This window comes from Eretmochelys imbricata, chromosome 3 (assembly GCF_965152235.1).
Source record: "Eretmochelys imbricata isolate rEreImb1 chromosome 3, rEreImb1.hap1, whole genome shotgun sequence".
Classification (NCBI taxonomy): Eukaryota; Metazoa; Chordata; order Testudines; family Cheloniidae; genus Eretmochelys; species Eretmochelys imbricata.
The window spans coordinates 111162749-111190723 of NC_135574.1; the positions used below are offsets into that span (position 1 = coordinate 111162749).

Genomic DNA, 27975 nt, shown 5'->3' on the forward strand with positions numbered 1-27975 from the left:
CCTGGACAGTAGTCAGGAGCTGTTCAACTACAGGCTCAGCAAGTGCAGAATGGTGGTAGAATGTGCATTTGGACATTTAAAAGCACGCTGGCACAGTTTACTGACTCGGTTAGACCTCAACGAAACCAATATTCCCACTGTTATTACTGCTTGCTGTGCGCTCCACAATATCTGTTAGAGTAAGGGGGAGACGTTTATGGCGGGGTGGGAGGTTGAGGCAAATCGCCTGGCTGCTGGTTACGCACCGCCAGACACCAGGGTGGTTAGAAGAGCACAGGAGGGCGCGGTGCGCATCAGAGAAGCTTTGAAAATCAGTTTCATGACTGGCCAGGCTATGGTGTGAAAGTTCTGTTTGTTTCTCCTTGATGAAACCCTCCCGCCCCTTGGTTCACTCTACTTCCCTGTAAGCTAACCACCCTCCCCTCCTCCCTTTGATCAGCACTTGCAGAGGCAATAAAGTCATTGTTGCTTCATATTCATGCATTCTTTATTCATTCATCACACAAATAGGGGGATAACTACCAAGGTAGCCCAGGAGGGGTGGTGGAGGAGAGAAGCACCAGAAGGAGTGGTGGAGGAGGGAAGGACAAGGCCACACAGCACTTTAAAAGTTTTAAACTTTTAAACTTATTGAATGCGAGCCTTCTGTTGCTTGGGCAACCCTCTGGAGTGGAGTGGCTGGGTGACCGGAGGCCCCCCCACCGCGTTCTTGGGCGTCTGGGTAGGAGGCTATGGAACTTGGGGAGGAGGGCGGTTGGTTACACAGGGGCTGTAGCGGCGGTCTGTGCTCCTGCTGCCTTTCCTGCAGCTCAACCATACGCTGGAGCATATTGGTTTGATCCTCCAGAAGCCTCAGCATTGAATCCTGCCTCCTCTCATCACGCTGCCGCCACCTTTCAGCTTCAGCCCTCTCTTCAGCCCACCACTTCTCCACTTCTCCTCCTGGTCATTTTGTGCTTTCCTGCACTCTGACATTGTCTGCTCCACGCATTCATCTGTGCTCTGTCAGTGTGGGAGGACAGCATGAGCTCAGAGAACATTTCATCATGAGTGCGTTTTTTTCGCCTTCTAATCTTCACTAGCCTCTGGGAAGGAGAAGATCCTGTGATCCTTGAAACACATGCAGCTGGTGGAGAGAAAAAAAGGGACGGTGGTATTTAAAAAGACACATTTTCTAGAACAATGGGTACACTCTTTCACGGTAAACCTTGCTGTTAACATTACATACATAGCACATGTGCTTTCATTCCAAGGTCGCATTTTGCCTCCCCCCAGCGCGTGGCTAGCCCCTCCCCCCTCCCCGTGGCTAACAGCGAGGAACATTTCTGTTCAGCCACAGGCAAACAGCCCAGCAGGAATGGGCACCTCTGAGTGTCCCCTTAAGAAAAGCACCCTATTTCAACCAGGTGACCATGAATGATATCACTCTCCTGAGGAAAACACAGAGAGATAAAGAACGGATGTTGTTTGAATGCCAGCAAACATACACTGCAATGCTTTGTTCTACAATGATTCCCGAGTACGTGCTACTGGCCTGGTGTGGTAAAGTGTCCTACCATGGTGGATGGAATAAGGCTGCCCTCCCCAGAAATCTTTTGCAAAGGCTTTGGGAGTATAGCCAGGAGAACCACGAGTGCCAGGGCAAATTAATCATTAAACATGCTTGCTTTTAAACCGTGTATAGTATTTTAAAAGGTGTACTCACCAGAGGTCCCTTCTCCGCCTGGCAGGTCCGGGAGGCAGCCTTGGGTGGGTTCGGGGGGTACTGGCTCCCGGTCCAGGGTGAGAAACAGTTCCTGGCTGTTGGGAAAAATGGTTTCTCCGCTTGCTTACTGTGAGCTATCTACAACCTCATCATCATCATCATCATCTTCCTCGTTCCCAAAACCTGCTTCCGTGTTGCCTCCATCTCCATTGAAGGAGTCAAACAACACGGCTGGGGTAGTGGTGGCTGAACTCCCTAAAATGGCATGCAGCTCATCTTAGAAGCGGCATGTTTGGGGCTCAGATCCGGAGCGGCCATTCACCTCTCTGGTTTTCTGGTAGGCTTGCCTCAGTTCCTTAAGTTTCATGCGGTATTGCTTCGGGTCCCTATTATGACCTCTGTCCTCCATGCTCTGGGAGATTTTGACAAATGTTTTGGCATTTCGAAAACTGGAACGTAGTTCTGATAGCACGGATTCCTCTCCCCATACAGCGATCAGATTTCGTACCTCCCGTTTGGTCCATGCTGGAGCTCTTTTGCGATTCTGGGACTCCATCATGGTCACCTCTGCTGATGAGCTCTGCATGGTCACCTGCGGCTTGCCACGCTGGCCAAACAGGAAATTGAAATTCAAAAGTTCGCGGGCCTTTTCCTGTCTACCTGGCCAGTTCATCTGAGTTGAGAGTCCTGTCCAGAGCGGTCACAGTGGAGCACTGTGGGATAGCTCCCGGAGGCCAATACCATCTAATTGCATCCACAGTACCCCAAATTTGACCCACCAAGGCCGATTTCAGCGCTAATCCCCTTGTCGGGGGTGGAGTAAGGAAATCGATTTTAAGAGCCCTTTAAGTCAAAAAAAGGGCTTCGTCTTGTGGACGGGTGCAGGGTTAAATCGATTAAACGCTGCTAAATTTGACCTCAACTCCTAGTGTAGACCAGGCCTTAAACATACAATATGACTGCTTGCAGCCGGTAAAAGCCGCTCGGGCAGGGGGGCTCTTGGCTCTGGAGCTGGTAGAGCCCTTGGGGAGCAGCGTCCGCAGGAGGCAGGGCCCAGGAGCCCAGGCCGGAGCGGGTCAATCTGGGTCACTGTGTGGAGCCCAGGTACTTACACCCGCACTGGGCAGCATGCCCCAGTGGGTGGGAACACGGGCTGGGGGCTGCTCTCAAACTCCCTGGCTCCCCGCCTGTGCTTACTTCTGAGCTGTTGCTGACAGTAGCAGTGCCTTCAGAACTGGGCGCCCAGCCAGCAGCCGCTGCTCTCCAGCCAACCAGCTCTGAAGGCAGTGCCGCTGCCAGCAACAGCACAGAGGTAACTGTAGCAATGCCATACCATGCCACCCTTACTTCTGCGTGACATTTGACCTTTTCACTAGGAGGGGTGGCAACTGGGGGACTAAGGCAAATTTTGAGGTGGCTGTAGTCCCCGCAAGTCCCCGCACGCAGCCCTGCATGCCTTTTCCATATCTCAAAAGCAGGCAAAATATTCTCCTCAGAAGTAGGACAGCAGAATGGTGGAACACTACAGCTGCCAACGAAAGAGGAAAATATAAAGCAATTTGTGTGGCTGCATAATCTTATGGAGGTGCTAATTACCCTGAATTTAAGTCTTTAGGACAGGGAGCCTCAATCTTTTCTCATCTTTAACTTCTGAAAACCACCTCCATTTTCCTTTTGTGATACCATATCTCAGACCCCTTACATGCATTCCATAATCCTGTGTGCATTCCACCCCATGCATAGCCCATTACAAATTCTGCTTTCTGCTCTCTGATTCAGATCAGTAATTTTTTTTCCTGTTGGTCTGCAAGATTAGCCATTTACTCCCTGTCTTCAGTCCATGATAGGTGTATCTTTTTGCCTTGCAGTCCTTGTGTTAACACTGTAGCACAAAAAGGAACACATCTCTGCTTATATATCTCTCATAAAGAGATGTGTTAGTGTAGAGATGTTGAGTGAGCCCTGTAATGTACATTGTGTTGCTTAGCAACTACGTGACTCAAGGTTCTTTCAAAAATCTCTATAGATAAAAATAAAAATTATCCTAATTCTTCCATAATCCTTGCAAAATCACTCATCTCAGCTCAATGTTAAACTGTTGCTTTAGTGGTCATGTCTAAATTTCCTGTACAGAAAAATAAGAAGGACGGGTTGTACTCTCTTATCTCACACCCTGTTAAAATATTTATAATCACTTTTGATTCTTGGAATGAGCAAAAATGCAAACAAAGGTGAGGGGAGCTTTTAAATATTAGCACCCATGCACACTGTTGCACTGTTGTGATTTGGTGCACCTTTTTTTAAGTAACAGAAAACAAAATCCTAAGCATGTTCATTCTATTCTTAAATATCCCCAACTTTGTTCGTTTAATATTAGGAAATTCAAATTAGGAAAAGCACACATTCCTCCATTCAATATAGGCCCCGAGTGAAGTTTTAAAATTGAGTTCTGTTCAAATTGGTTTAACTCAGAAATATCTTCAGAAAGATTCCTAAAAATCTATCAAGAGATTTGCTTGTAGGATCAGTCTGAACATATGATAGCCCCTCAAAAGGTAATTTTAAAAGAAATGTATGAGAAACTAAAATAGGGTTAAACAATAACAGTGTCAGTTCATTCATAACCATAGTTGCTACCTTGACAAAATATAATATAGTGCTAGATTGTATCTTTACGATTTGCCTTTTGTAAGAGGCAGTGCATAGTTGAGCTTCCCAAGGAGTAGATGAGGGAACAAATTGCAACTCTTCACTCAGAGTCATAATTTATGCCCTGGCTCTCTCCTTTGGGATTAGTAATCCGCTACTGATAGTTCCATTTGCCATGTTGTTTAGGGGTGTGGAGGTGGGAAAGAGGGGAGCCAAGTCTCTCCATCCACTTGCTTGGGGGGTGAACTAGCAGATTTGTGGAGGCAGCCCTCTCCCTGGCACTTTGACTTGTAATGCTAGTAGCCCACACAAGGGAGCCAGGAGTTGTCTTCCACCTCTTGAGTCAGTTGCAGGAGTTCAGAGAACATGATCTTACCCATATAATCTTGGGTTGAGGGTGCTGTCTGTAGTGTACGAATGATGCTGGGGCTCTATGGGGAACAATCGCATGTAATAAACGACTGTATTGTAACACATCTGCACAGTTAAAGTTGCATAGGCTACTTTAACTGTCATTTCCTGAGTTGTGTGTGTTCTAATCAGTCTCATTTCTATTCTCCCTTCACTGAAGTTCCCTTTTCCTTGCTTCCTCTGCTGGTTCTACCAATTCAGTACTCAGGAAAGGTGGGGAACCTCATGGGAGAGAGAAAAAAGGGGACATGCAAAGGAGAAGGGAAAGTGATAAACACCCAAGGGTGGGGGGTGAGAAGGGAAATCTGGAAGAGAGCTGAAGGGAAATTGAGAGGGGGAAGAATAAAGGGAGAGGGAGAGAAAGTTCACAGATGGGAGGATAAAGAGGGGGGTGGGCTTTTACTCTAGGCTGGTTTCAGTGAGACATCATATTGTCTCTTAAGGAGACTGGTATCTCACCAGAATCAGCATGTGGTTGAACCCTTCCTCTTTGTTCTACTTGATATACCACATCCAGTCTCTTCAGCAATAACTGTAATAAGCGATCACATTCTGGCACCTCCACCCTGTATTGTTGCAGTAGTACTCCTATCCCCGTTCTGCTGTCCTGGGTCCCAGTTCTCCACAGTCAGGTTGTATTCTACAGGGAAAGAACTGGGACCAATTGGTACAAAGTTTAGGTAGGAGTTCTGTGGGGGTCTCATATTCATTTCTGAAAGGGCTGCCTCTTAAATCTTAAGACCTGGCATGGAATGTACTGATTCAACATAATTGCAAAATAGTAGAGCGATTAGCTTGATTTTCCTCCTGCACATTCATTCAGCTCGTTTCTGCCAATAACATCCTCCCCCTTCTCCACCAAATAAAATTCTGACCCCAAAAATAGTATTACCCTGAACTTGCTGCTTCATTTCTTCTCTCTATCTCATAAGGATTTCTATTTCTGAATTTGAACTCTTACTTTTAGTCCTTGGGAATTACTTCCCCTCTGTCTCCAGTCCCTCTCTCTCACAATGTACATTTTAAAATAATATATACTTAGGCTTTTAAAAGGGGCTATTGTCAATGCATGATAATTACAATATGGATTTGAAGATTTACTAACTATATGAAATCAAAAAATCAGTCAAGGGGAAAAAGTCAAATAACATCTGAAAGGAAAAGAAGAATGTCACACTGCAGTTATGTTATTTAACTGTTAAAGGTATGATTAGTAAGAAATGCACTCTTAAGAATTACTTACACAGAGTTACTGCATCCTTAGTTATGGAGAAAAATAAGTAGACAAACATTCCCTTTTCTTTGCCCATTAACTTGTACTGCTTGCTTTATGAAGCATTTGGTTGAACTGCTACATGAGAGAGGAGACAAAGCTATGTCTTATCTCATTGTTTGAGCAATTAAAGGCCTGCCATTCAATAACTTCTTTGGTTTTCAAAAATGCACTTGAGAAATTTTAAAATCAGTTATGGCCATTAGCAAATGTTCTTTGCCTTTAGAAATACCTATGTATATGATACTTCCTTCATTTATGTATCATATGGTTTAAACTCTCTTTTTAGATTCACCTTCTAAAATATTAAGAATTGGTGGGAGCACCAATGGCATAGCAATAGGAACCATCAGACAGAATCCATGTTCTACCTATTACATTTAAAGAATTTATCAAACTAAACTAAAGCGTACAGATTATAGCCAAATAAAAAAAAATTCAAAAACCATTATGTAAATTAATTTAACAGTACCACCTCGTAATAATGTAGTCTCACTACTAGTGTTTTTTACTTAAAGTAAAAGAGAGCATTTGTCTTTCCTTGATGTGGTGAATTTGTTTCCCTCATTTTGAAGTGCAGAGCTTTCTGCAGCTTCTGGTAACCCAGTGGATTCGAATATCTTGAAAATAGCCTAAAAAGGTTTTATTAATTTAGGTACAAAGTGCTTGAGCTTCTGCTTGTGGGGCAGGTTCTTCTCTTTCATGGAAACCTTCTAAGGAATTCTCATCCCTGAGGATGTACGCTGGAGACCATCAGTGGCTGTCTTTTAGACTCGGTCACTCAAAAGCTGATATGGCCATTTTTGCTTCCTTTTGGATTTTTTGCCTGTTTTGTTGACTGTGTATATTTTGCCTGACCGACTTTCTAATTTAATTTTAATTTTTTATTAGTTATTCTTAATCACAGCTCTTTTGCTTATCATTAATGGGGCCAAAAGGCTGGCCTGTGCTAGCTCTTAAAAGCCCCTTCTAACTTATCTCAGCAGCACCCCAGATACTATACTCTGAGGGTTCAGCAGCTTTTTCATAGGATAGATATCCTCATTGACTACTTCCTTTTCCTATTTGATCATGCAACATTACTGTGGAAAATGTCAGTTACTTACATGGAAAAGCAACTAGCATTTAGGTTGTTTTTTTTTCTCCCAGAAAGTTAAGTGCTCTTTTGCTCTTCATTTAATCTCTTGCACAATTTGTATGTTCCTGTCCTCTGCCCTGCTCCTTTGTCCATGCATCTTTGTTGCCTCCTCCCCTTCTTGTCCACTGCCTTTTATATGATTCTATGCTACCTTTTCTTCCTTTCCTTTTGCAGATGCTTTCCTTGGTTCCCTTGCTTGATTCCTTTCTCCCCTGGAATTTCCTCTGCTGCTGGTGGTTGACCCTTTCCAGAGGACAACTTCTGTTTCCTCTCTTCCTCTTATGCAGCAAAGAAAGCAAAGCTGGCTTCTGCGCCTTTTCTCCAGCTAGTTATACAGGTCCATAGAGGCTCTCTTTGCTGGAAACAAAAAGGGCAGCATCATGTGACAAGCCAGCAAGTGCTCTGCAAATATCAATGATCCATGGACCATAGCTTGGGGACCCCTGCAGTTCTATCAGATGGGTCCTTGAAAAAATAAGATTTCAAATAAACATTTTCTTGGCTCTCCATTATATCCCATTTTCTCAGGGATTCTGGAGAAGGCACTAGAAGGGTAAGGTCAAGGTGTCCTAAAAGAAAATGACTTGTACCAATAGGTGCAGATTACAGGGTTCGCCCAGCAACCCAAACCCCAATAAAACAACCCCAGGTAAGGATGTGGGCTGGTAGCAATAAATATTTTGTGAAATGTTGATGGTAGAATTTTGCATGCTCCTAAATGTATTTTTGCTATGCTATGTTTTGTTAATTTGGGGGCTCATGCCTTTGTGTATGTTTTTTTGCAATGTTGAGTCTAATGTGTTTTCATTGTTGCCATGTTAATATTGAGTTTGGTAATTTTTAAGTTCACCTTACAATCCTATGAACACAAAAGGATTATGAAAAGGGGGAAATTAAATACTATTTCAGTTTGAGACACAAGTAAGTGTTTGGAAACTGAAATGTGCCTTATTTTTAGGAGTTCTGATTACAAAACCATGAAGGGTTTAAATTTTCATTCATAACATTAAATTAAAACTGAGGTTTTGTAAATAATTCAGATACCATAGTGAGTGCATTATAAATACCTATAGAGGTCAATAGAACTACACCATCATTTCTCCTCTCTATATCTTATACATGATTTAGGCCCTAATCCTTAGTTTTAGGCACATTAGTGGTCCCATTTAAAACAATGGGATTATTCATATGCATAAAGTCAAGCATGAGCCAAAGTATGTGCAGGATTGAGGCCTTAAAGAGGCATTTGGCATATGTTTCCAAGGACTCTGTGATAGCAGTTGAAAATATGCCATACATTTAAGACTGCACATAAATTTGGAAAATAATTGCAGTTTGACTGTTTTATTTCACATAGAAATCTAACAGTAACGAGGTAGTAATATGGATGATATGAAAACAGATTCCATGAATCTCTCACATTCTCTAAACAATTTTCTTTGCATAGTGCAAAATACCAACAATATTTCAAAATCTATCATGATGTTGCTAAATGTTAAAATATAAACACAGGCACACAAATATACATGTTTAAAATTCTTCCCTGCTTGTTGCATGTTTTGCAGGTGGTATATAGAATGCCAAATTAGAGCCTTATCCAAATTATTTGGAATAAATAGTAGGTTAAGATTTAACATGGCATTAGTAGAGATCAGTATGAGTAACAGAATTGGAGATAAGCTCCATCAAATTAGCAAGGAATTTCAGTATCTGGCATGCTGAGTGTACCTACTAGGGTTTCAAATTGCAATCTGAGTTACTTTCCCTATTCATTAAAATCATTAGTGATATAAATCAAGCTAGAGTAGGTGTGGGTTCTTGGAGAACAAAATTTCCTACACTGAATCTGTTTCTTATTTCCATCACACAGTTTTAATGTTTCTTTTATTTCTCATTCATAGGGATGCTGGCGAAAGATCATTGTGGATGATACTATGCCTTTCAATGAAGAGAATAATTTGTTGCTTCCATCTACAACCTGTCAAACTGAACTTTGGCCACTGTTGCTGACCAAAGCAATCATTAAGCTGGCAAACACTGAGTATGTGTAGGGAGCTCTCTATCAATTTGTTCTATAAAATCAGATGGAATTAATAAGCAACAAAATCATAATACACATGGTGAATGTTTGTTGCAAATTACTGTAATGGTAAATGTGTGCTTTTTGAGCTCCGATGTGAAAGCTGCCACAGTAAATCTGTGTATAAGTATTCTCAGCGGCTGTAGCAGACACAGCTCTCTCTCTCTCTCTCTCTCTGTATATATGTATACACTCTGAAAGCTTCATAAGGAAATTAATCTAAGAAATCTTCTTAATTGCCTTGTCTGCCTGACATTACTGTGTTTGTTGCAAAAAACAAACAAAAAACCCCTTCACATGCAGAGCACAAATGTCCCAGAAGTTTTAATGAGTTTGGAAGAGTGGAGATAGATGACAAAACCAAGGTAACTTACATGCTGCAAAATTGTCATAATGCATGGTGGTACTTGCTTTCAACATCCGTAGTTTGTCAGTTAAATATCATGTCTTACAGCAGTGACACTAAGCTAAGTAATGCTTAACCAATCAACATTGGACAAGTAATATACAAACTGGAAGTGAAAACAAAATAACTGAGTCTGTGCTGGTGAAGTTAGTGATAGTAATCTGCAGTGCCATATTATAGATTTGGTTCTGTTCAGTTGTAGGCCAGTCTGTAGGCCAGGCAAATGAAGATTTGAAGTGCTCTGGATGCAGTATACTCAGCCGCTTGGGCAGGAACAGTGGGACTTGTGTTTCTTGGGAAAGGAACTCCTCCAACCAATTAGGGGTAGTAATGATACACTCTGAAGGAATTCCAGTCCACTACAGCTCTCTTTTAAAAGAAGAATGGAGTCACAGTGAATAACAGGATATAAATTGGAGACAGTAAGGATGGAGACCTTAAAGCCATGTCTACACTACACAGTTTTGTCGACGAAAGTAATCTTTCGTCAACAAAACAGTGGCGCTGTACACACAGCAAATCTCCTCCAGCGGATTTAGCTCTCCTGCTACGCCGACATAATAAAACCAACTGGACAAGGGGCATAGAGTTTTTTCCAACAAAGAGTGACGCAGTGTCAGGCTAGACGCTGCATTGCTTATGTTGCCCAAATTGCCCTCTAGGAGGTGTCCATAATGCCAATCGTGACTGCTCTGGTCACCACTTTGAAGTCCGTTGCACTGCAGCCAGGTACACAGGCATGTGCCCCTCCCCCTTTAAAGCCCAAAGAATTTTTGAAATTCCTCTTCCTGTCTTGCTTGTTGTGGACAGTTCACATAGCATCTTCCCAGTTGAGCATGGCAGCTCACTGAAGCAAACACGCTTCTGCCTGGAGTTGTTGGATTTGCTGGGTCTGTGGGGAGAGGAGGCTGTGCAGTCACAGCTCCGCTCCAGCCATAGGAACTTTCATACCTACGGGCAGATTGCTTATGGCATGGAGCTGAAGGGGTGTGAGAGGGACACGTAGTAGTTCCGTGCCAAGATCAAGGACCTGAGGCAGGCATACCAGAAGGCAAGAGAGGCCAATCATTGGTCTGGTGCACACTATCCTCTGTGCCAACCCCACCTCCACTGCCAGAAGCCCCATGGATACTTTGGGCGGGGCGGGGCTGGGGGCAGTGGCTAGCAGAGTTAACCCTGAGGATGAAGTGGTGGACAAGGAAGTGGAATTGGAAGAGGATGGGGAACAGGCAACAGGGTCGTCTAGTGGCGTGGTGAGCCAGGACCCGTTTTTAATTCTGGAGTGGTCAACCCTGAGGATGAAGTGGTGGACAAGGAACTGCAATTGGAAGAGGTTGGGGAACAGGCGACAGGGTCGTCTAGTGGCATGGTGAGCCAGGACCCGTTTTTAATTCTGGAGTGGTCTAGCCAGTCCCAGCACTCTGGCTTTCGTGCGCCTGATACAGGAGAGGGGAGTCCCAGTAAGTACTCATTGTGCTTTGATACTGCAGGGAGAAATGAGGTAGAGCTATTTTTTTCCCAGGGTAGAAGAGGGATAGATATAACCAACAGTAGCACTATATGCATCTGCCTCTCATTCCCCTGTGTAGCTAGACGGAGGAGGGGCCATGTGGAAAAGTTGATGCACATTGGGATGTCCTGAGAATCCTCCATACTGATCTCTAGGAATCTTTTGTGGAGATATTCTGAAATCCTCTGCTGAAGATTCCTTGGGAGGGCTGCTTTGTTCCTTCCCCTGCAGAAGGAAACTTTTCTGCGCCAATCAGCAATTACGCCTGCAGGCATCAGAGCAGCATATGGACCCAGTATGCAGCCGCACGCATGCAGGAACTGCACCCTTGCATCTTTGGTTACCCTCGGGAGTGAGATATCAGCTTCTATCACCCCCATCTATGGAAAACGGTGCCAGTATTCAGAATAGTGTCCTTAGAAGCTTGTAATGATCCCCCTCTGAGGCTTCCCCTACCTTTGTCCCATCTTACTCCCTCTCCATTGTGCCCAACTCTCATGGTTAGGGTTCTTTCCATGCTGTGTGCTTGTCAAGGGAAAGTGAGAAGGTGGTGTATGTAACTTGTATGAATCAAAGCTGTGAGTGCTGCTGTGACCATGGGAATATTTTCCTCATTGAGGTTTAGCCTCCCAAAATGGCAGCACTAGTGACCCTTTAATCTGGCAAAGGCACATTCAGTAGTCATTCTGCACTTGCTGTGCCTATTGTTGAAGTGCTTCTTGCTGTTGTCAAGGTTTCTGGTGTAAGGCTTTATGAGCCACGGGAGCAAGGGGTAGGCTGGGTCTCCGAGGATCACAACTGGCATTTTCACATCCTCAATTACAATCTTCTGGTCTGGAAAGAAAGTCCCTGCTTGCAGCTTTCTTTACAGGTCACTATTCCTGAAGATGTGTGTGTGATGCACCTTCCCTGACCATTCTGCGTTGATGTTGGTGAAATGACCCCAGTGATCCACCAGCGCTTGCAATACAATTGAAAAGTAGGCCTTTCTGTTGATATATTTCGTCACAAGTTGGTCTGGGGCCAAAATGAGGATATGCATGTCATCTATCACCCTGGCATAGTTAGGGAATCGCATTGCCGCAAAGCCATCCATTATTTCCTGACATTGCCCAGAGGCATAGTCCTTCATAATAGGAGATGATTAATGGCCCTGCACACTTGCATCACTGCAACCCCCACAGGGGACTTCCCAACTCCAAACTGATTCACAACTGATTGATAGCAGTCTGGAGTTGCCAGCTTCCACACAGTGATCGCCTCTAACTTCTCCACCATGAGGGCAGCTCTCATTTTGGTGTCCTTGTGCTGGAGGGCAGGGGCAAGCTCAGAACACAGCTCCAGGAAGGTGGCTTTGCACATCCAAAATTTCTTCACTAACTGCTCATCATCCCCTACCTGCATCACGATGTGATCCCTCCACTCGGTGCTTGTTTCCCAAGCCCAGTACTGAGGGTCCACCATGTGCAGCTGCTCTGTGTATGCCAACAGCAATCTTGAATGGTTTCTTTCCATAGCACGCAGCAGAACAGGCATCATGGTGGCATTATCAGATTGCAGCTCATGAAATACAGCAAGATCAGCTGTGTTGTGTTCATAACACTCATAGAATCATAGACTTTAAGGTCAGAAGGGACCATTATGATCGTTTAGTCTGACCTCCTGCACAACGCAGGCCATGGAATCTCACCCACCACGGAATCTCACCCACCAACTCCTGTAACAAACCCCTAACCTATGTCTGAGCTGTTGAAGTTCTCAAATCGTGGTTTAAAGACTTCAAGGTGCAGAGAATCCTCCAGCAAGTGACCTGTGCCCCACGCTGCAGAGGAAGGCGAAAACCTCCCCGGGACTTCTGCCAATCTGCCCTGGAGGAAAATTCCTTCCTGACCCCAAATATGGCGACATCCAGGAAAGAATTCTCTGTAGTGACTCAGATCCCACCCCATCTAACATCCCATCACAGACCATTGGGCATATCTACTGCGAGTAGTCGAAGATCAATTAATTGCCAGAATTAGGGCTATCCCATCATATCATCTCCTCCATAAACTTATCAAGCTTTGTCTTGAAGCCAAATATGTCATTTGCCCCCACTGCTCCCCTTGGAAGGCTGTTCCAGAACTTCACTCACTCCAATGGTTAGAAACCTTCGTCTAATTTCAAGTCTAAACTTCCCAATAACCAGTTTATATCCATTTGTTCTTGTGTCCACATTGGTACTGAGCTTAAATAATTCTTCTTCCTCCATGGTATTTATCCCTCTGATATATTTATAGATAGCAATCATATCTCCCCTTAGCCTTCTTCTAGTTAGGCTAAACAAACCAAGCTCCTTGAGTCTCCTTTCAGAAGACAGGTTTTCCATTCCTCATCCTAGTAGCCCTTTTCTGTGTCTGTTCCAGTTCGAATTCATCCATCTTAAACATGGGAGACCAGAACTGCACACACTATTCTAGATGAGGTCTCACCAGTGCCTTGTATAACGGTACTAAAACCTCCTTATCTCTACTGGAAATACCTCATCTGATGCATTCCAAGACCGCGTTAGCTTTTTTCATGGCCATATCACGTTGGTGGCTCATAGTTATCCTGTGATCAACCAATACTCCGAGGTCCTTCTCCTCCTCTGTTACTTCCAAGTAATGCATCCCCAGTTTATAACAGAAATTCTTGTTATTGGGCTAAATGCATGACCTTGCACTTTTCACTATTAAATTTCATCCTATTACTATTACTCCAGTTTACAAGATCATCCAGATCTTCCTGTATGATATCCAGGTCCTTCTCTGTATTGGCAATACCTCCCAGCTTTGTGTCATCCGCAAACTTTATTAGCTAGCACATTCCCGCTTTTTGTGCCAAGGTCAGTAATAAAAAGATTAAATAAGATTGGTCCCAAAACCAATTCCTGAGGAACTCCACTAGTAACCTCCTTCCAGTCTGACAGTTCACCTTTCAGTGTGACCCGCTGTAGTCTCCCCTTTAACCAGTTCCTTATCCACCTTTCAATTTTCATATTGACCCCCATCTTTTCCAATTTAGCTAATAATTCTCCCTGTGGAACCATATCAAATGCCTTACTGAAATCGAGGTAAATTAAATCCACTGCATTCCCTTTGTCTAAGAAATCTGTTACCTTTTCAAAGAAGGAGATCAGGTTGGTTTGACATGATCTACCTTTTGTAAAGCCATGTTGTATTTTGTCCCAATTACCATTGACCTCAATGTCCTTAACTACTTTCTCCTTCAAATTTTTTTCCAAGACCTCGCATACTACAGATATCAAACTAACAGGCCTGTAATTACCCTGATCGCTTTTTTTACCTTTCTTAAAAATAGGAACTATGTTAGCAATTCTCCAGTCATATGGTACAACCCCTGAGTTTACAGATTGATTAAAAATTCTTGCTAATGGGCTTGCAATTTCATGTGCCAGTTCCTTTAATATTCTTGGATGAAGATTATCCGGGCCCCCCGATTTAGTCCCATTAAGCTGTTCGAGTTTGGCTTCTAAGCTTCTACCTCGGATGTGGTAATATCTACCTCCATATCCTCATTCCCATTTGTCGTCCTACCATTATCCCTAAGTTCCTCATGAGCCTCATTAAAGACTGAGGCAAAGTATTTGTTTAGATATTGGGCCATGCCTTGATTATCCTTAACCTCCACTCCATCCTCAGTGTTAAGCGGGTCCACTTTTTCTTTCTTTGTTTTCTTCTTATTTATATGGCTATAGAACCTTTTACTTTGCTTTTAATTCCCTTTGCAAGGTCCAACTCTGCATGGCTTCTGGCCTTTCTCACTTTATTCCTACATATTCTGACCTCAGTAAGGTAGCTTTCCTTGCTAATCCCTCCCATCTTCCCCTCCTTGTAGGCTTTCTGCTTTTTCTTAATCACCTCTCTGAGATGCTTGCTCATCCAGTTTGGTCTACAACTCCTGCCTCTGAATTTTTTCCCCTTTCTTGGGATGCAGGCTTCTGATAGCTTCTGCAACTTTGACTTGAAGCAATTCCAGGCCTCCTCCACCTTTAGATCCACAAGTTTTTCACTTCCCTAACTAATTTCCTTAATTTTTTTAAAGTTATCCTTTTTGAAATCAAAACCCCTAATCACAGATCTACTTTTGTTTACCCTTCCATTTAGTTTGAACTGAATTAGCTCATGGTTACTCGAACCAAGGTTGTCCCCTACAATCATTTCTTCTATGAGGTCCTCACTGCTCACCAAAACCAAATCTAAAATGGCATCCTCTCTTGTCTGTTCAGCAGCTACTTGGAGAAGGAATCCATCAGGTATCGTATCCAGGAAAATCTGAGCCCTATTATTATTACTAGTACTTGTCCTCCAGTCTATATCTGGGAAGTTAAAGTCTCCCGTGATCACACAATTCCCATTAGTATTTACTTCTTTAAAAACATTAAAGAGGTCTCTATCCGTATCCACATCGGATCCCGGCTGTGTATACCACACCCCAAGCACTATCCCAGGGCAGGCTCTCTTAGCTTTCTTCCCCAATGTGATTTTTGCCCAGACAGACTCTGTCTTATCCATTCCATCACTTCTTATTTCTTTACAGTCTACCTCATCATTAAGAAAAGGAGTACTTGTGGCACCTTAGAGACTAACCAATTTATTTGAGCATAAGCTTTCGTGAGCTACAGCTCACTTCATCGGATGCATACTGTGGAAAGTATAGAAGATCTTTTTATAAACACAAAGCATGAAAAAAATGGGAGTTTACCACTACAAAAGGTTTTCTTTCCCCCCACCCCACTCTCCTGCTTGTAATAGCTTATCTAAAGTGATCACTCTCCTTACAATGTGTATGATAATCAAGTTGGGCCATTTCCAGCACAAATCCAGGTCTCTCCCCCCCCCCCCAACCCACTCTCCTGTTGGTAATAGCTTATCTAAAGTGATCACTCTCCTTACAATGTGTATGATAATCAAGGTGGGCCATTTCCAGCACAAATCCAGGGTTTAACAAGAACGTCTGAGGAACAGTGCGGGGGGTAGGAAAAAACAAGGGGAAATAGGTTACCTTGCATAATGACTTAGCCACCCCCAGTCTCTATTCAAGCCTAAGTTAATTACTATTAACTTAAGCTATTACCAACAGGAGAGTGGGTTTGTGGGGGGGAGAAAACCTGGATTTGTGCTGGAAATGGCCCAACTTGATTATCATACACATTGTAAGGAGAGTGATCACTTTAGATAAGCTATTACGAGCAGGAGAGTGGGGTGGGGGGAGAGAAAACCTTTTGTAGTGGTAAACTCCCATTTTTTCATGCTTTGTGTTCATAAAAAGATCTTCTATACTTTCCACAGTATGCATCTGATGAAGTGAGCTGTAGCTCACGAAAGCTTATGCTCAAATAAATTGGTTAGTCTCTAAGATGCCACAAGTACTCCTTTTCTTTTTGCGAATACAGACTAACACGGCTGTTACTCTGAAACCTGTCATTATGCAAGGCACTGCATTTAGCCGTATGGAGTGAAAATCTATCAACTGCATGAAAAAACTTGTACAGATACATACAGACATCATCTTCCTTTCCAAATGCAAACAGATGGACATCATACCAAAAGGACTGAAGGTAAAAAATCCATTACAATCTACATACCACACAGACTATGCTGACAGCTTGTGCCACACGCTCTCAGAGAAACTGCGGAACCACCTGATCAACATCCTCTACACTAAACAGGGAGAGATAAAGAATGAGCTCTCAAAAATGGATACTCTCATAAAAAACCAACCTTCCACACAAATTTCCTCGTGGCTGCACTTTACTAAAACTAGACAAGCCATTTACAACACACACTTTGCTTCTCTACAAAAGAAAAAGGACACTAAACTTTCTAAACTACTACATGCTACAAGGGGCCACAGCAATGGTTCCCTCAACCCACCCAGCAATATTGTTAACCTATCCAACTATACTCTTAGCCCAGCAGAAGCAGCTGTCCTATCTCGGGGCCTCTCCTTCTGCCCCTCCACCCCCACAAACATGATACAGGTCTATGGTGACCTAGAATCCTATTTTCGACGTCTCTGACTCAAGGAATATTTCCAACACACCTCTGAACAACATACTAATCCAAAGAGACCTCCCTACCAACACTACAAAAAGAAGGATTCTAGGTGGACTCCTCCTGAAGGTCAAGACAGCAGACTGGACTTCTACATAGAGTGCTTCCGCCGACATGCACGGGCTGAAATTGTGGAAAAGCAGCATCACTTGCCCCACAACCTCAGCCGTGCAGAACACAATGCCATCCACAGCCTCAGAAACAACTCTGACGTCATAATCAAAAAGGCTGACAAAGGAGGTGCTGTTGTCATCATGAATAGGTCGGAATATGAACAAGAGGCTGCTCGGCAGCTCTCCAACACTTTCTACAAGCCATTACCCTCTGATCCCACTGAGAGTTACCAAAAGAAACTACAGCATTTGCTCAAGAAACTCCTTGAAAAAGCACAAGATCAAATCCGCACAGACACACCCCTGGAACCCCAACCTGGGATATTCTGTCTACTACCCAAGATCCATAAACCTGGAAATCCTGGGCGCCCCATCATCTCAGGCATTGGCACCCTGACAGCAGGATTGTCTGGCTATGTAGACTCCCTCCTCAGGCCCTAAGCTACCAGTGCTCCCAGCTACCTTCGAGACACCACTGACTTCCTGAGGAAACTACAATCCATCGGTGATCTTCCTGATAACACCATCCTGGCCACTATGGATGTAGAAGCCCTCTACACCAACATTCCACACAAAGATGGACAACAAGCCATCAAGAACACTATCCCCGATAATGTCACGGCTAACCTGGTGGCTGAACTTTGTGACTTTGTCCTTACCCATAACTATTTTACATTTGGGGACAATGTATACCTTCAAATCAGCGGCACTGCTATGGGTTCCCACATGGCCCCACAGTATGCCAACATTTTTATGGCTGACTTAGAACAATGCTTCCTCAGCTCTCGTCCCCTAACGCCCCTACTCTACTTGCGCTATATTGATGACATCTTCATCATCTGGACCCATGGAAAAGAAGCCCTTGAAGAATTCCACCATGATTTCAACAATTTCCATCCCACCATCAACCTCAGCCTGGTCCAGCCCACAAAAGAGAACCACTTCCTGGACACTACAGTGCTAATAAACGATGGTCACATAAACACCACCCTGTACCGGAAACCTACTGACCGCTATTCCTACCTACATGCCTCCAGCTTTCACCCTGACCACACCACACGATCCATTGTCTACAGCCAAGCTCTGCGATACAACCACATTTGCTCCAACCCCTCAGACAGAGACAAACACCTACAAGATCTCTATCAAGCATTCTTACAACTACAATACCCACCTGTGGAAGTGAAGAAACAGATTGATAGAGCCAGAAGAGTTCCCAGAAGTCACCTACTACAGGACAGGCCTAACAAAGAAAATAACAGAACGCCACTAGCCGTCACCTTCAGCCCCCAACTAAAACCCCTCCAACGCATTATTAAGGATCTACAGCCTATCCTGAAGGATGACCCAACACTCTCACAAATCTTGGGAGACAGGCCAATCCTTGCCTACAGACAGCCCCCCAACCTGAAGCAAATACTCACCAGCAACCACATACCACACAACAGAACCACTAACCCAGGAACCTATCCTTGCAACAAAGCACGTTACCAACTGTGCCCACATATCTATTCAGAGGACACCATCACAGGGCCTAATAACATCAGCCACACTATCAGAGGCTCATTCACCTGCACATCCACCAATGTGATATATGCCATCATGTGCCAGCAATGCCCCTCTGCCATGTACATTGGTCAAACTGGATAGTCTCTACGTAAAAGAATAAATGGACACAAATCAGATGTCAAGAATTATAACATTCATAAACCAGTCGGAGAACACTTCAATCTCTCTGGTCACGCGATTACAGACATGAAAGTTGCGATATTACAACAAAAAACTTCAAAACCAGACTCCAGCGAGAGACTGTTGCATTGGAATTCATTTGCAACTTGGATACAATTATCTTAGGCTTGAATAGGGACTGGGAGTGGCTAAGTCATTATGCAAGCTAATCTATTTCCCCTTGTTTTTTCCTACCCCCCCAGACGTTCTTGTTAAACCCTGGATTTGTGCTGGAAATGGCCCACCTTGATTATCATACACATTGTAAGGAGACTGATCACTTTAGATAAGCTATTACCAGCAGGAGAGTGGGGTGGGGGGAGAGAAAACCTTTTGTAGTGGTAAACTCCCATTTTTTCATGCTTTGTGTTTATAAAAAGATCTTCTATACTTTCCACAGTATGCATCCGATGAAGTGAGCTGTAGCTCATGAAAGCTTATGCTCAAATAAATTGGTTAGTCTCGAAGGTGCCACAAGTACTCCTTTTCTTTTTGCGAATACAGACTAACACGGCTGTTACTCTGATACCTCATCATTGATATACAATGCTACTCCATCACCTTTGCCTTTATTTCTGTCTTTCCTAAACAGCACATACCCTTCAATACCCATACTCCAGTCAATACCCATATTCCACTATGTTTCTGTTACCCTATAATATCTGGTTTCACTTCCTGCACTAGTAACTCTAGTTCCTCCATTTTGTTACCTAGGCTCCTCGCATTAGTGTACAAATATCTTAATTTTTGCTGTTTGGCTTCACTCACATTCTTTACCCGATTGGGCACAGACATTCTACTGCCAATATTACCTACTAGATTGGTATGTACACTGCCCTTCCTCCTTATATCCATTCTCCTACCCTATCCTTTCTTTCTTTGTTTTTTTCCCTCTCAAAGAGGATAACTGGCGTGCAGATTACCTTGACATCTCCCAACCATCTCCCCCGAATTCCTAGCTTAAAGCTCTCTTGATCAGTTCTTCCATCCTCCATCCTAGAAGTCTATTTCCTTCCCTACTGAGGTGAAGTCCATCCCGAGAGAACAGTCCTCTGTCCATGAATGCTTCCCAATGGCTATACATCCCAAAGCCCTCCTTGTAGCACCACTGCCTGAGCCATCTGTTGAGCATCATAATCTTGTCACACCTTTGTTGCCCTTCTCTAGGAACAGGCAGAATCCCACTGAAGATCACCTGAGCCTCGATTTTCTTTAGCATCTTCCCCAGCCTGGCATAGTCTCCCTTGATACGTTCCAGTGAGAATCTAGCCATATCATTTGTTCCCACATGAAGGATGATCAGTGGATTTTTCCCACTCCCATTAGGATCCTCTTCAGCCTCAGGTCCACATCCCGTATCCTAGCACCCGGCAGACAGCACACCCTTTTGTTCTCTGGATCAGCTCTTGTTACAGGCCTGTCTATTCTTCTCAGTAATGAGTCCCCAATCACGTAGACCTGCCTTTTCCCGGCGATGGTGCAATTCTCCAGTCTATCTTCTGTTCCATCTGGCCGCAAGTCCTCTCGATCCCTATTGTCCCTTGCAATCCTCTGCAACCCATCCCGTATCCTCCTGGGGCTCATATTTGGTGGTGTTATCTCCATTGACTTTTGCCCTCTTCCAATAGGACTGTCTGCTCTTCTCTTTTTCCTTGCCCTTTCACCTTCAGTGACCACCTACTGTGTCCCTTCTTCATTTTCCAACTCCGCAAACCTGTTCCTCAGCTCTATTTCTCCTTCACCGCCCTGTCTTTTCGTCTGCCTGGTTCTCTTAGTCACATGGTTCTACTGTCCACTTTCCTCACCCAGCAGTATCCCCTCAGAGTTCTTCGGTCCTGCTTCCATCTGTAAGTCTGAGCTTTTCCCTTCAGCCTCCTCATGTCTTTGCTCCATCATCCGCTCAACCCCCTTCTAAACTCAACCAGAGTCTCCACCTGCATCTCCAAACCTACAATCTTCTCTTCCATCAACTCTATCAGGTGGCACGTCATACAGATGAAATTCATTTCAGCTACCCCTTGCAGGATCATATACATGCCACAGCTTCTACATCCAGTCATCTTCATTGTGTCTTCTGCTACTTGGGTCACTACCACTGCTGCCATAGCTTTCTCACCTAAGTCCTGTTAGTCTGGGAAACACAAACCAAACCACACCAAAACACCCACCCACTGCAAAACAAACCCCCCAACGACTACGAAAACACTGCCAGAACACCACACACTCACTTCACTAACCTGTCTGTTCCTTTGCCTGGCTCTTAGTCTTCCCCCCCGCCAACTCTCCTTTCAAACTCCCACTCAAACTCCCCTGTTTACAGCTGTTTGCTGGCTGCTGTGCCGCTGCAGCTGTTTGTGACAAGACAGACTCAGGATCCAGGCTTTTAGACAGAGATGGCGGACACAATGGCGGACAGAGATGGCGGACACACAATTTACAAAAAGAAAAGGAGTACTAGTGGCACCTTAGAGACTAACCAATTTAGTCTCTAAGGTGCCACTAGTACTCCTTTTCTTTTTGCGAATACAGACTAACACGGCTGCTACTCTGACACAATTTACAGGGGCTGTTGAAAAGCAGTGCAAAACATAATAGGAAGCCCATGGAGTGATGGGACGAAGAAAACTGTGGGGTGATAGAATGCTGACCCTACCTCCAAGATGCACTGCAACCCTTTCCCAGACCACCCAGTGGCAGGTGATGGCAAGTTGAACAATGGGATAGTTACACCCAGGGGCACTGCTCTGTTTGTTGATGCAAGAGCACCAGCTGTGGACACTCTACGCCATCACAAGGAGCATTGTGTAGACGTGCACCAGCGGTTTAATTACAGCGGTGGATGATTGCCAACATAACCTAAGTCAACTTAGCTTTGTAGGGTAGACATAGCCTTAGTCTATTGCTAAAAGAGAGAAGAAAAAAATGGAATCAAGGATGGGTTTTCATTTGTAACAATATAAACAAACATATATGTTCACTTTTTTAAAAGGGAGGTTATATTTAGCAATAAGTTGTAAATTTTAAAATTCTGCTCTGAGAATGAGTAGTGTATTTTATTAGGTCAAGATTTTCTTGAGAGTGACCTTTTAAAAAAAGATTAGGACTTTTGATTAGGAAAAGGAAAGAAAAATAGTGGAGCTGGAGAGTGGATTCTGAAGAGGCCAAGTTTAAACTACAGTATTTATTTCTGTTGCAGTCTAGTGGATATATTTTTTGACAGAGAGGGTCACATCCTGCATATTTCAAACATAAGGTTTGCCAGTCACTTAAGTTATCAGTTCAGAAAGATATTCATAGTTCATGAATGATATACTGGACATTCTTTGACTCCTTGCTGGGCCTTTCCATTTAGTGTTCAACTTTTGAAATAATTACCGGTATGCATTCTTATAAAAGACAAAATTAAGGAATCCGACTATATCAAATCTTTACAAAAATAAACATAATAGAGACAACTAAGTATAAAAACATGTAGAAGATATGTTTGCTAGTATTTATCAAAAAGTGTAATTTAGAGGTACTTGGAATAAAAAATAAAACCTACAAAGATGCAGTATAGAAAAATAGAGCATCACAAAATATTGATAATTAGGGTTTAGTCATGATTTTTTCACATATTAAGCAGCGTGGTGTAGCACTGCCCAGGATCAACCTGGGAAGCAGACTGTGGCTCAGACACAGCTTGCCTCTCAAGTCCCCTCCCCTCCTGGGTGGTAGTGGGGTTGGGGAGAGGGGATGTACCCTGCGCCAGAATCTGGCTCTCTGCGAGCAATTGTGTCTCCAGAATTTCAACAGTTGAATCATGTTCTTTGCCTACACCTGAGTGAGTTCTGTTTTCTAGTATACTGCAACAATTGTTATGAGAGTTAAAAAAACAAACGAACAAAAAAAGTCTAGGCTGAAATTTTCAAAAGCTGATTAGTGACTTAGAAGCCTAAGTTCCATTTTCAAAAGAGATTTTATGCTTATGAGTAACAGGTACTTTTAAACATTTTACCTTTAGTTTAATTAAATATAAGTTTAGAGGACATAAGACTGAGGTCTGAGAACCCAGCAAAGAGACATATATGTGAAAGTTAATTTTGTGTGGCATTTATAAGTTGGTAGAGAGATCAGAAATTTTATTTATAACGAACTTCAGATAACCTTTTGGTTTCCAGTTTTCTTTCATTATCTAATTACTGTCATGTGACATTGCAAAAAGAAAGTGTTAATTGTAGTAGAAGATTTTCTCAAAAGGGTGTATTATATACTTTCAGTAAATTTAAAGGAGAATGAGCTGCAGCCAATGAAGCTGAAAATGTTGAAATTTCAACTGGGAGATCTTTAGCAGCAATGGATTCAAGAACATCCATAACTGCTCTGTGTGTTGATAGCTTGTCTTACAGTAATTTGCTAATCTCTATATGCCTCATCTAACCTTATTGTTGACTATTGACTTTCATGGGAGTTGTATCAGGCTCTACTTAACTATAAATATTTTAATATTTGAATTTCTTGTAGTATACATGAAGTTGGAAAACGAGAGCTGGAGGAATTCACAATTCTCCATGCACTTACTGGATGGATACCAGAAGTTATTCCTCTCCAGTGAGTTCTTCTGTTAAACAATTAAATACTATTTTTCAGAGAGCCTAGATGAACTGAGATGTGGGCCTTAAAAATCAATCAAAATCAATTTATGAAAGGTCAGGTTTTTAACTCTAGTAAGTGGAGAGAAGTGTGTTTAAAGACTTTGGAGGTTAGAAGCTTGCAGTCCCTGAAGAATTTTGCTAACTTTATGTCTGCAAACACTTCTGACACTTGTGAAGCTATTACCAAAGTTAGAGCTGTTGATGTTTCTTTTTTACATAGTTACACTTTTTAACTCATATTGAACCCAGCAATGAAAACAGTCCAATTTGCTAGGTATGTCTAGTTTTATTCTGATATACAACAGGCAAAGATTATTTTAATATATAGTAGCATCACTTTGTATAAGAATTTACTGTAGAAAACACAGGAAATCCTACGTGTAACTAGAAACAAAGAGGTTGAGCTCAATTGACTGCTCTTGTCACATTTCCAAGCTGATGCAACTTGTTTACTTTTATTTCAAGCCAAACAGTCATACTAAACTTCATTTAATAACACTCTTGCTCCCAGTCTCTCAGCCATCTCTCCCTGATAGCTCATATTCAAGTCCATTCTGAACAGCCAGTGCAACAGGGAGTTAGTCTGACATCCTCTTTTTTTTGAGTGGTTGATTGGAATATATGGTGTAGAAGGCTCCGTTTGTAAAAGAAATAGTACTTTTGCAACTTGTGGCCTTTTGGTGAATGTATTTTAAAAGAAATAGTTAAACATTAAATGGACTAATATTCCAATAGTAAATAGTTACATAGTGGGCCAAAATTTCAGTTTGGCCTTATTTCGGGCTCCTACTTGTGCTTGCAATTTAGGTTACTTAGATGTCTAAGCCCCAAAATATGCCTGCAGATCAGGAATTTAGACATCCAAATGACCTAAATTACAGGCGCCATATTGCATCCGCAATTTACTACTGCTTCAATGAAAGTCAGTGTCTGCAAATCTGACCCTAAATATTATTTTTTGTTTTTTTGTTTCGCAAATAGGAAAAGAGTGAGTACTACACTGTTGCTGAGTGCAGTAACACAGAGCTGGCTACAGCTTGTTGCACAATCAACTGTTCAGAGACATGGTTTTAAGTTTTTCATGCAGTTGCTGTCGGGGTCTGTTCAGGTCCATCTCCCTCCCCCACCCCCGTTTTCCCTCCTCCCACCCTCAACACACACACCCCAGCTGATCAGATTTTACTTTATTTCTGGATGCAAGGATCCCCTGTGCGGAACCAGCACAACAGTAGCCATCATATCAAAGGACTGTTAGAAAGTCGTTGTTGGAATCCATGGGGAGAAGGTGTTGGAGCTGGTTATATTGAGGTGAATAGGAGAGTCTAGAAGGACCTTTGGAGGGGTGTTTCTTTGTACAAAATCAGGATTTAGTTATTAAGATGTTTACTCTATGTCTCAGTTTAAGATCCTACATTATCGTTCTAGTGTTGCAGAATGATCTACCAAAGATTTCCCCATTAGTTGTAAAGTATCAGGGGTCTTTCACAGCAGTGTCTCCTAACAAGCCTGAGCACAGGATTGCTCGCTATTTCTTGATGTGCTAGCTCCACTAACCAGTCTGTCTATAATGCCTAACACAAACCCTGTTCTTGCCAACTCTTGTTGTTTTTCTAATGATTATACATGCAAACATATAAATAGAGCAGTGTGCTTGTTAGCTGAAATAATACAGTTACTTTTCCAAATTGTCAGATTCAGAGCAGAAAGCCTTATTCTGTAGCAAATATAAGTAATGTTGATGTATTGTATGTATTTTTTAAGGCCTGGATATTTGGATAAAGTTTGGATCTTTTTAAAAGACATAGTGCCAGAATTTAAGCTACCAAATGAGACAACTCCTGAACTGAAAAATCCTCCTTCAGATATGAAGGCTAAAGAGACGAAAGGGCCTGAGTCAAAAAATGAAATTCCAGTTGCCAGTAAGCAAGCGGAGAAGGCTGAGAAAATTGGCAGAGGTAGGAAACTCCAGACACAATAAAAATGTTTCAAATTGAAGATAGACAAAGTTGACATAATGCTCAGCATTCAAGCACATCCTACTTCATTACACTGTAAGCTACTCTATAGGCCCAGTCTTGCTCCCACTGAAGTCACTGGACCAAATTCTGCTGTTGGTGACACCAGTATAAATCCAGAATAAGTCTAGTTTTAACTGTTGACCATAGTGGTAGCAGGGTTTGGGGCTAATTTTTTGAAGTACCTTCTCCCTTTAATTCATTTGTGGGAGAACACTATGTTCCACTGTTTTGCACATCGACATTTCCATAGAAACGTATTCCTTGTAGAAAGAAACAACTATATAGGTTACAATTTGCCCTAAGGTGATTGACCAAGCATAATTCTGACCAAAAAGAGCTTGTCATTAGTATCTATTTCATAATGGATGTTACAAGGTGGTGATTACTTGTAAGGAGCTCAGAAAACTAAAATTAAGACAAACATGCAATTTCAGAAGTGTTTTTGTTTATTTTTTAAAGTAGGAAAGGAAGATAGCAGTGTTTTTGTGTATATCTTTGTGAACATGTGAGTGTATATAAATAACTGTTCATACAGGTTTAAATCAAAATGCAACTAACTTTTCTATTCATTGTATTGAGGGCGAGTTAATATATTTAACATTTCTGGAATTCAATTTTCCTTAAAATCCCATTTGAATTTAAATAATAAACCTGGAACGTTACTTATCTAATGCACTTATTCCACAATGTCATTCTGCAATGTTTAGCTCTCATGCTTATTTCTGTTAGCTTCAGTTTTTACAATACAACATATGTGTAGTTCTGCAACAACTCTGTATAAGAAAGCACAAGCTATAGACTGAATCCTGTGTTCACTGCCTACCCTAACTTAAACTTAAAGGTACTGGGTGAGATCCTGAGTTAGCCCCTCTCTGGTCCCTGTGAACTGAGGAAAAGAGCCAGAATGATGTAAAGCCAAGGAACTTGAAAAGCCCTGGATCTAGCCGGAGGAGAAATCCAATTGTGCAGGAACTGTGGAAAATAGCCTCAGGTGGCTTCTGAGGATCCTCTCTCCAGCCTTGACATAGGAAGCTTCACAGTTGTTCCAGAGGCAGGATTGAGGGCATAGGGTTGCAGAGATCCTGAGCAGCATTGTCAGCTGTAGGGCAGCCCAGGGAGGCTGCTGTAACATAGCCCCTATCTAAATTACAACAGGGACCACTCCAGCCCTTGAAACAGCTGATAATCAGGAGGACACAGCACGGGCTTCAAGACATTTCAGTCCTTCCACCCCTTAGCTGTGAGTTCTGTACTGCGCCTCTTAGAGGTTCAACAGAGATTCTCACCCTTTAAATATATTACTTATTTTTTAAATGATTTGCTTTTGAAAATTCAAAGTGCAAAGTTTCTGAAGTCTCAGATTTGTATCAGTGATGGAAATAGGGTATTAACCTATGAGACGAACTCTTCCTTATTGATATTATTATTATAGATGGGGTAGATAGGATCATCTGTAATTAAGGTTGTTTGATAACTCCCATTATAACCACCATGTTTCCACTTGTTTATATTTTTGGCAAACTTTAACCATTTGGATGAAATTTTCCTGCTGGGTTTGTGCCTCATGCTGAACTGTTTTGGAAAATTCGGGCCTCAGGTTTGGTCCAGTTGCTCTTCCGTGATGACAGAGGAGTAGCTGGGCCAATTCTGCACTTATATGCAGCAGTCCAGAAATCTGTCACCCTAAGTAGCTGCCTAGCTGGACTGTAGCTAGAGTGACTTCTGATCACCCTGCTTGATCCAGGTAGCGTGGGGAATGAAGCTGCCTGAGTCAATTGCAGAGAAGTCAAGAGCCAGACCTGTGGGAAGGGAGCAGATGAAGTTGATTGGGATAAGGAGTCTGTGGCGACTTGGGGGAGGAGAGGACTGGAGTCTAGACAAGGAGACTGGGAGTGGAAGCAGGGTCCAGAATTGGGTGGAGACTCAGAGGCAGTAGTCAGTGGAAACGGATCTAATGAGGATCCAGGGTGGGGATGGAAAACTGGGACTGACTGGGCAAAGAGAGTGACCAAGTAGCTGAGAGGAATGGAGGTGGGGAGAGCCCAAGATCGGATGAGGAATCTGGCAAGTAAGATTGGAACTGGGAGCCTGTAGGGATAGGGATCAATGACATGGGGGTGGAGCGACCAGAGACCACAGTTGAGGAAAGAGAGAGATTTAAGATCTGGGATGTGGGTAACTGGGGGGCAAGAAGACTGGGAATGGGATTAAA

The 27975-nt window shown here is 42.9% G+C and overlaps 1 protein-coding gene across 1 annotated transcript in view; it reads left to right on the forward strand.

The window, feature by feature from the left end:
* ADGB (androglobin) overlaps positions 1-27975 on the forward strand; it is a 238561-nt gene that overhangs the window by 44851 nt on the left and 165735 nt on the right. The window contains exons 6-8 of the mRNA XM_077811784.1: positions 9078-9217; positions 23615-23701; positions 25507-25700. Of these exons, the coding sequence (XP_077667910.1) occupies positions 9078-9217; positions 23615-23701; positions 25507-25700 (421 nt within the window). The remainder of the gene's footprint in view (positions 1-9077; positions 9218-23614; positions 23702-25506; positions 25701-27975) is intronic.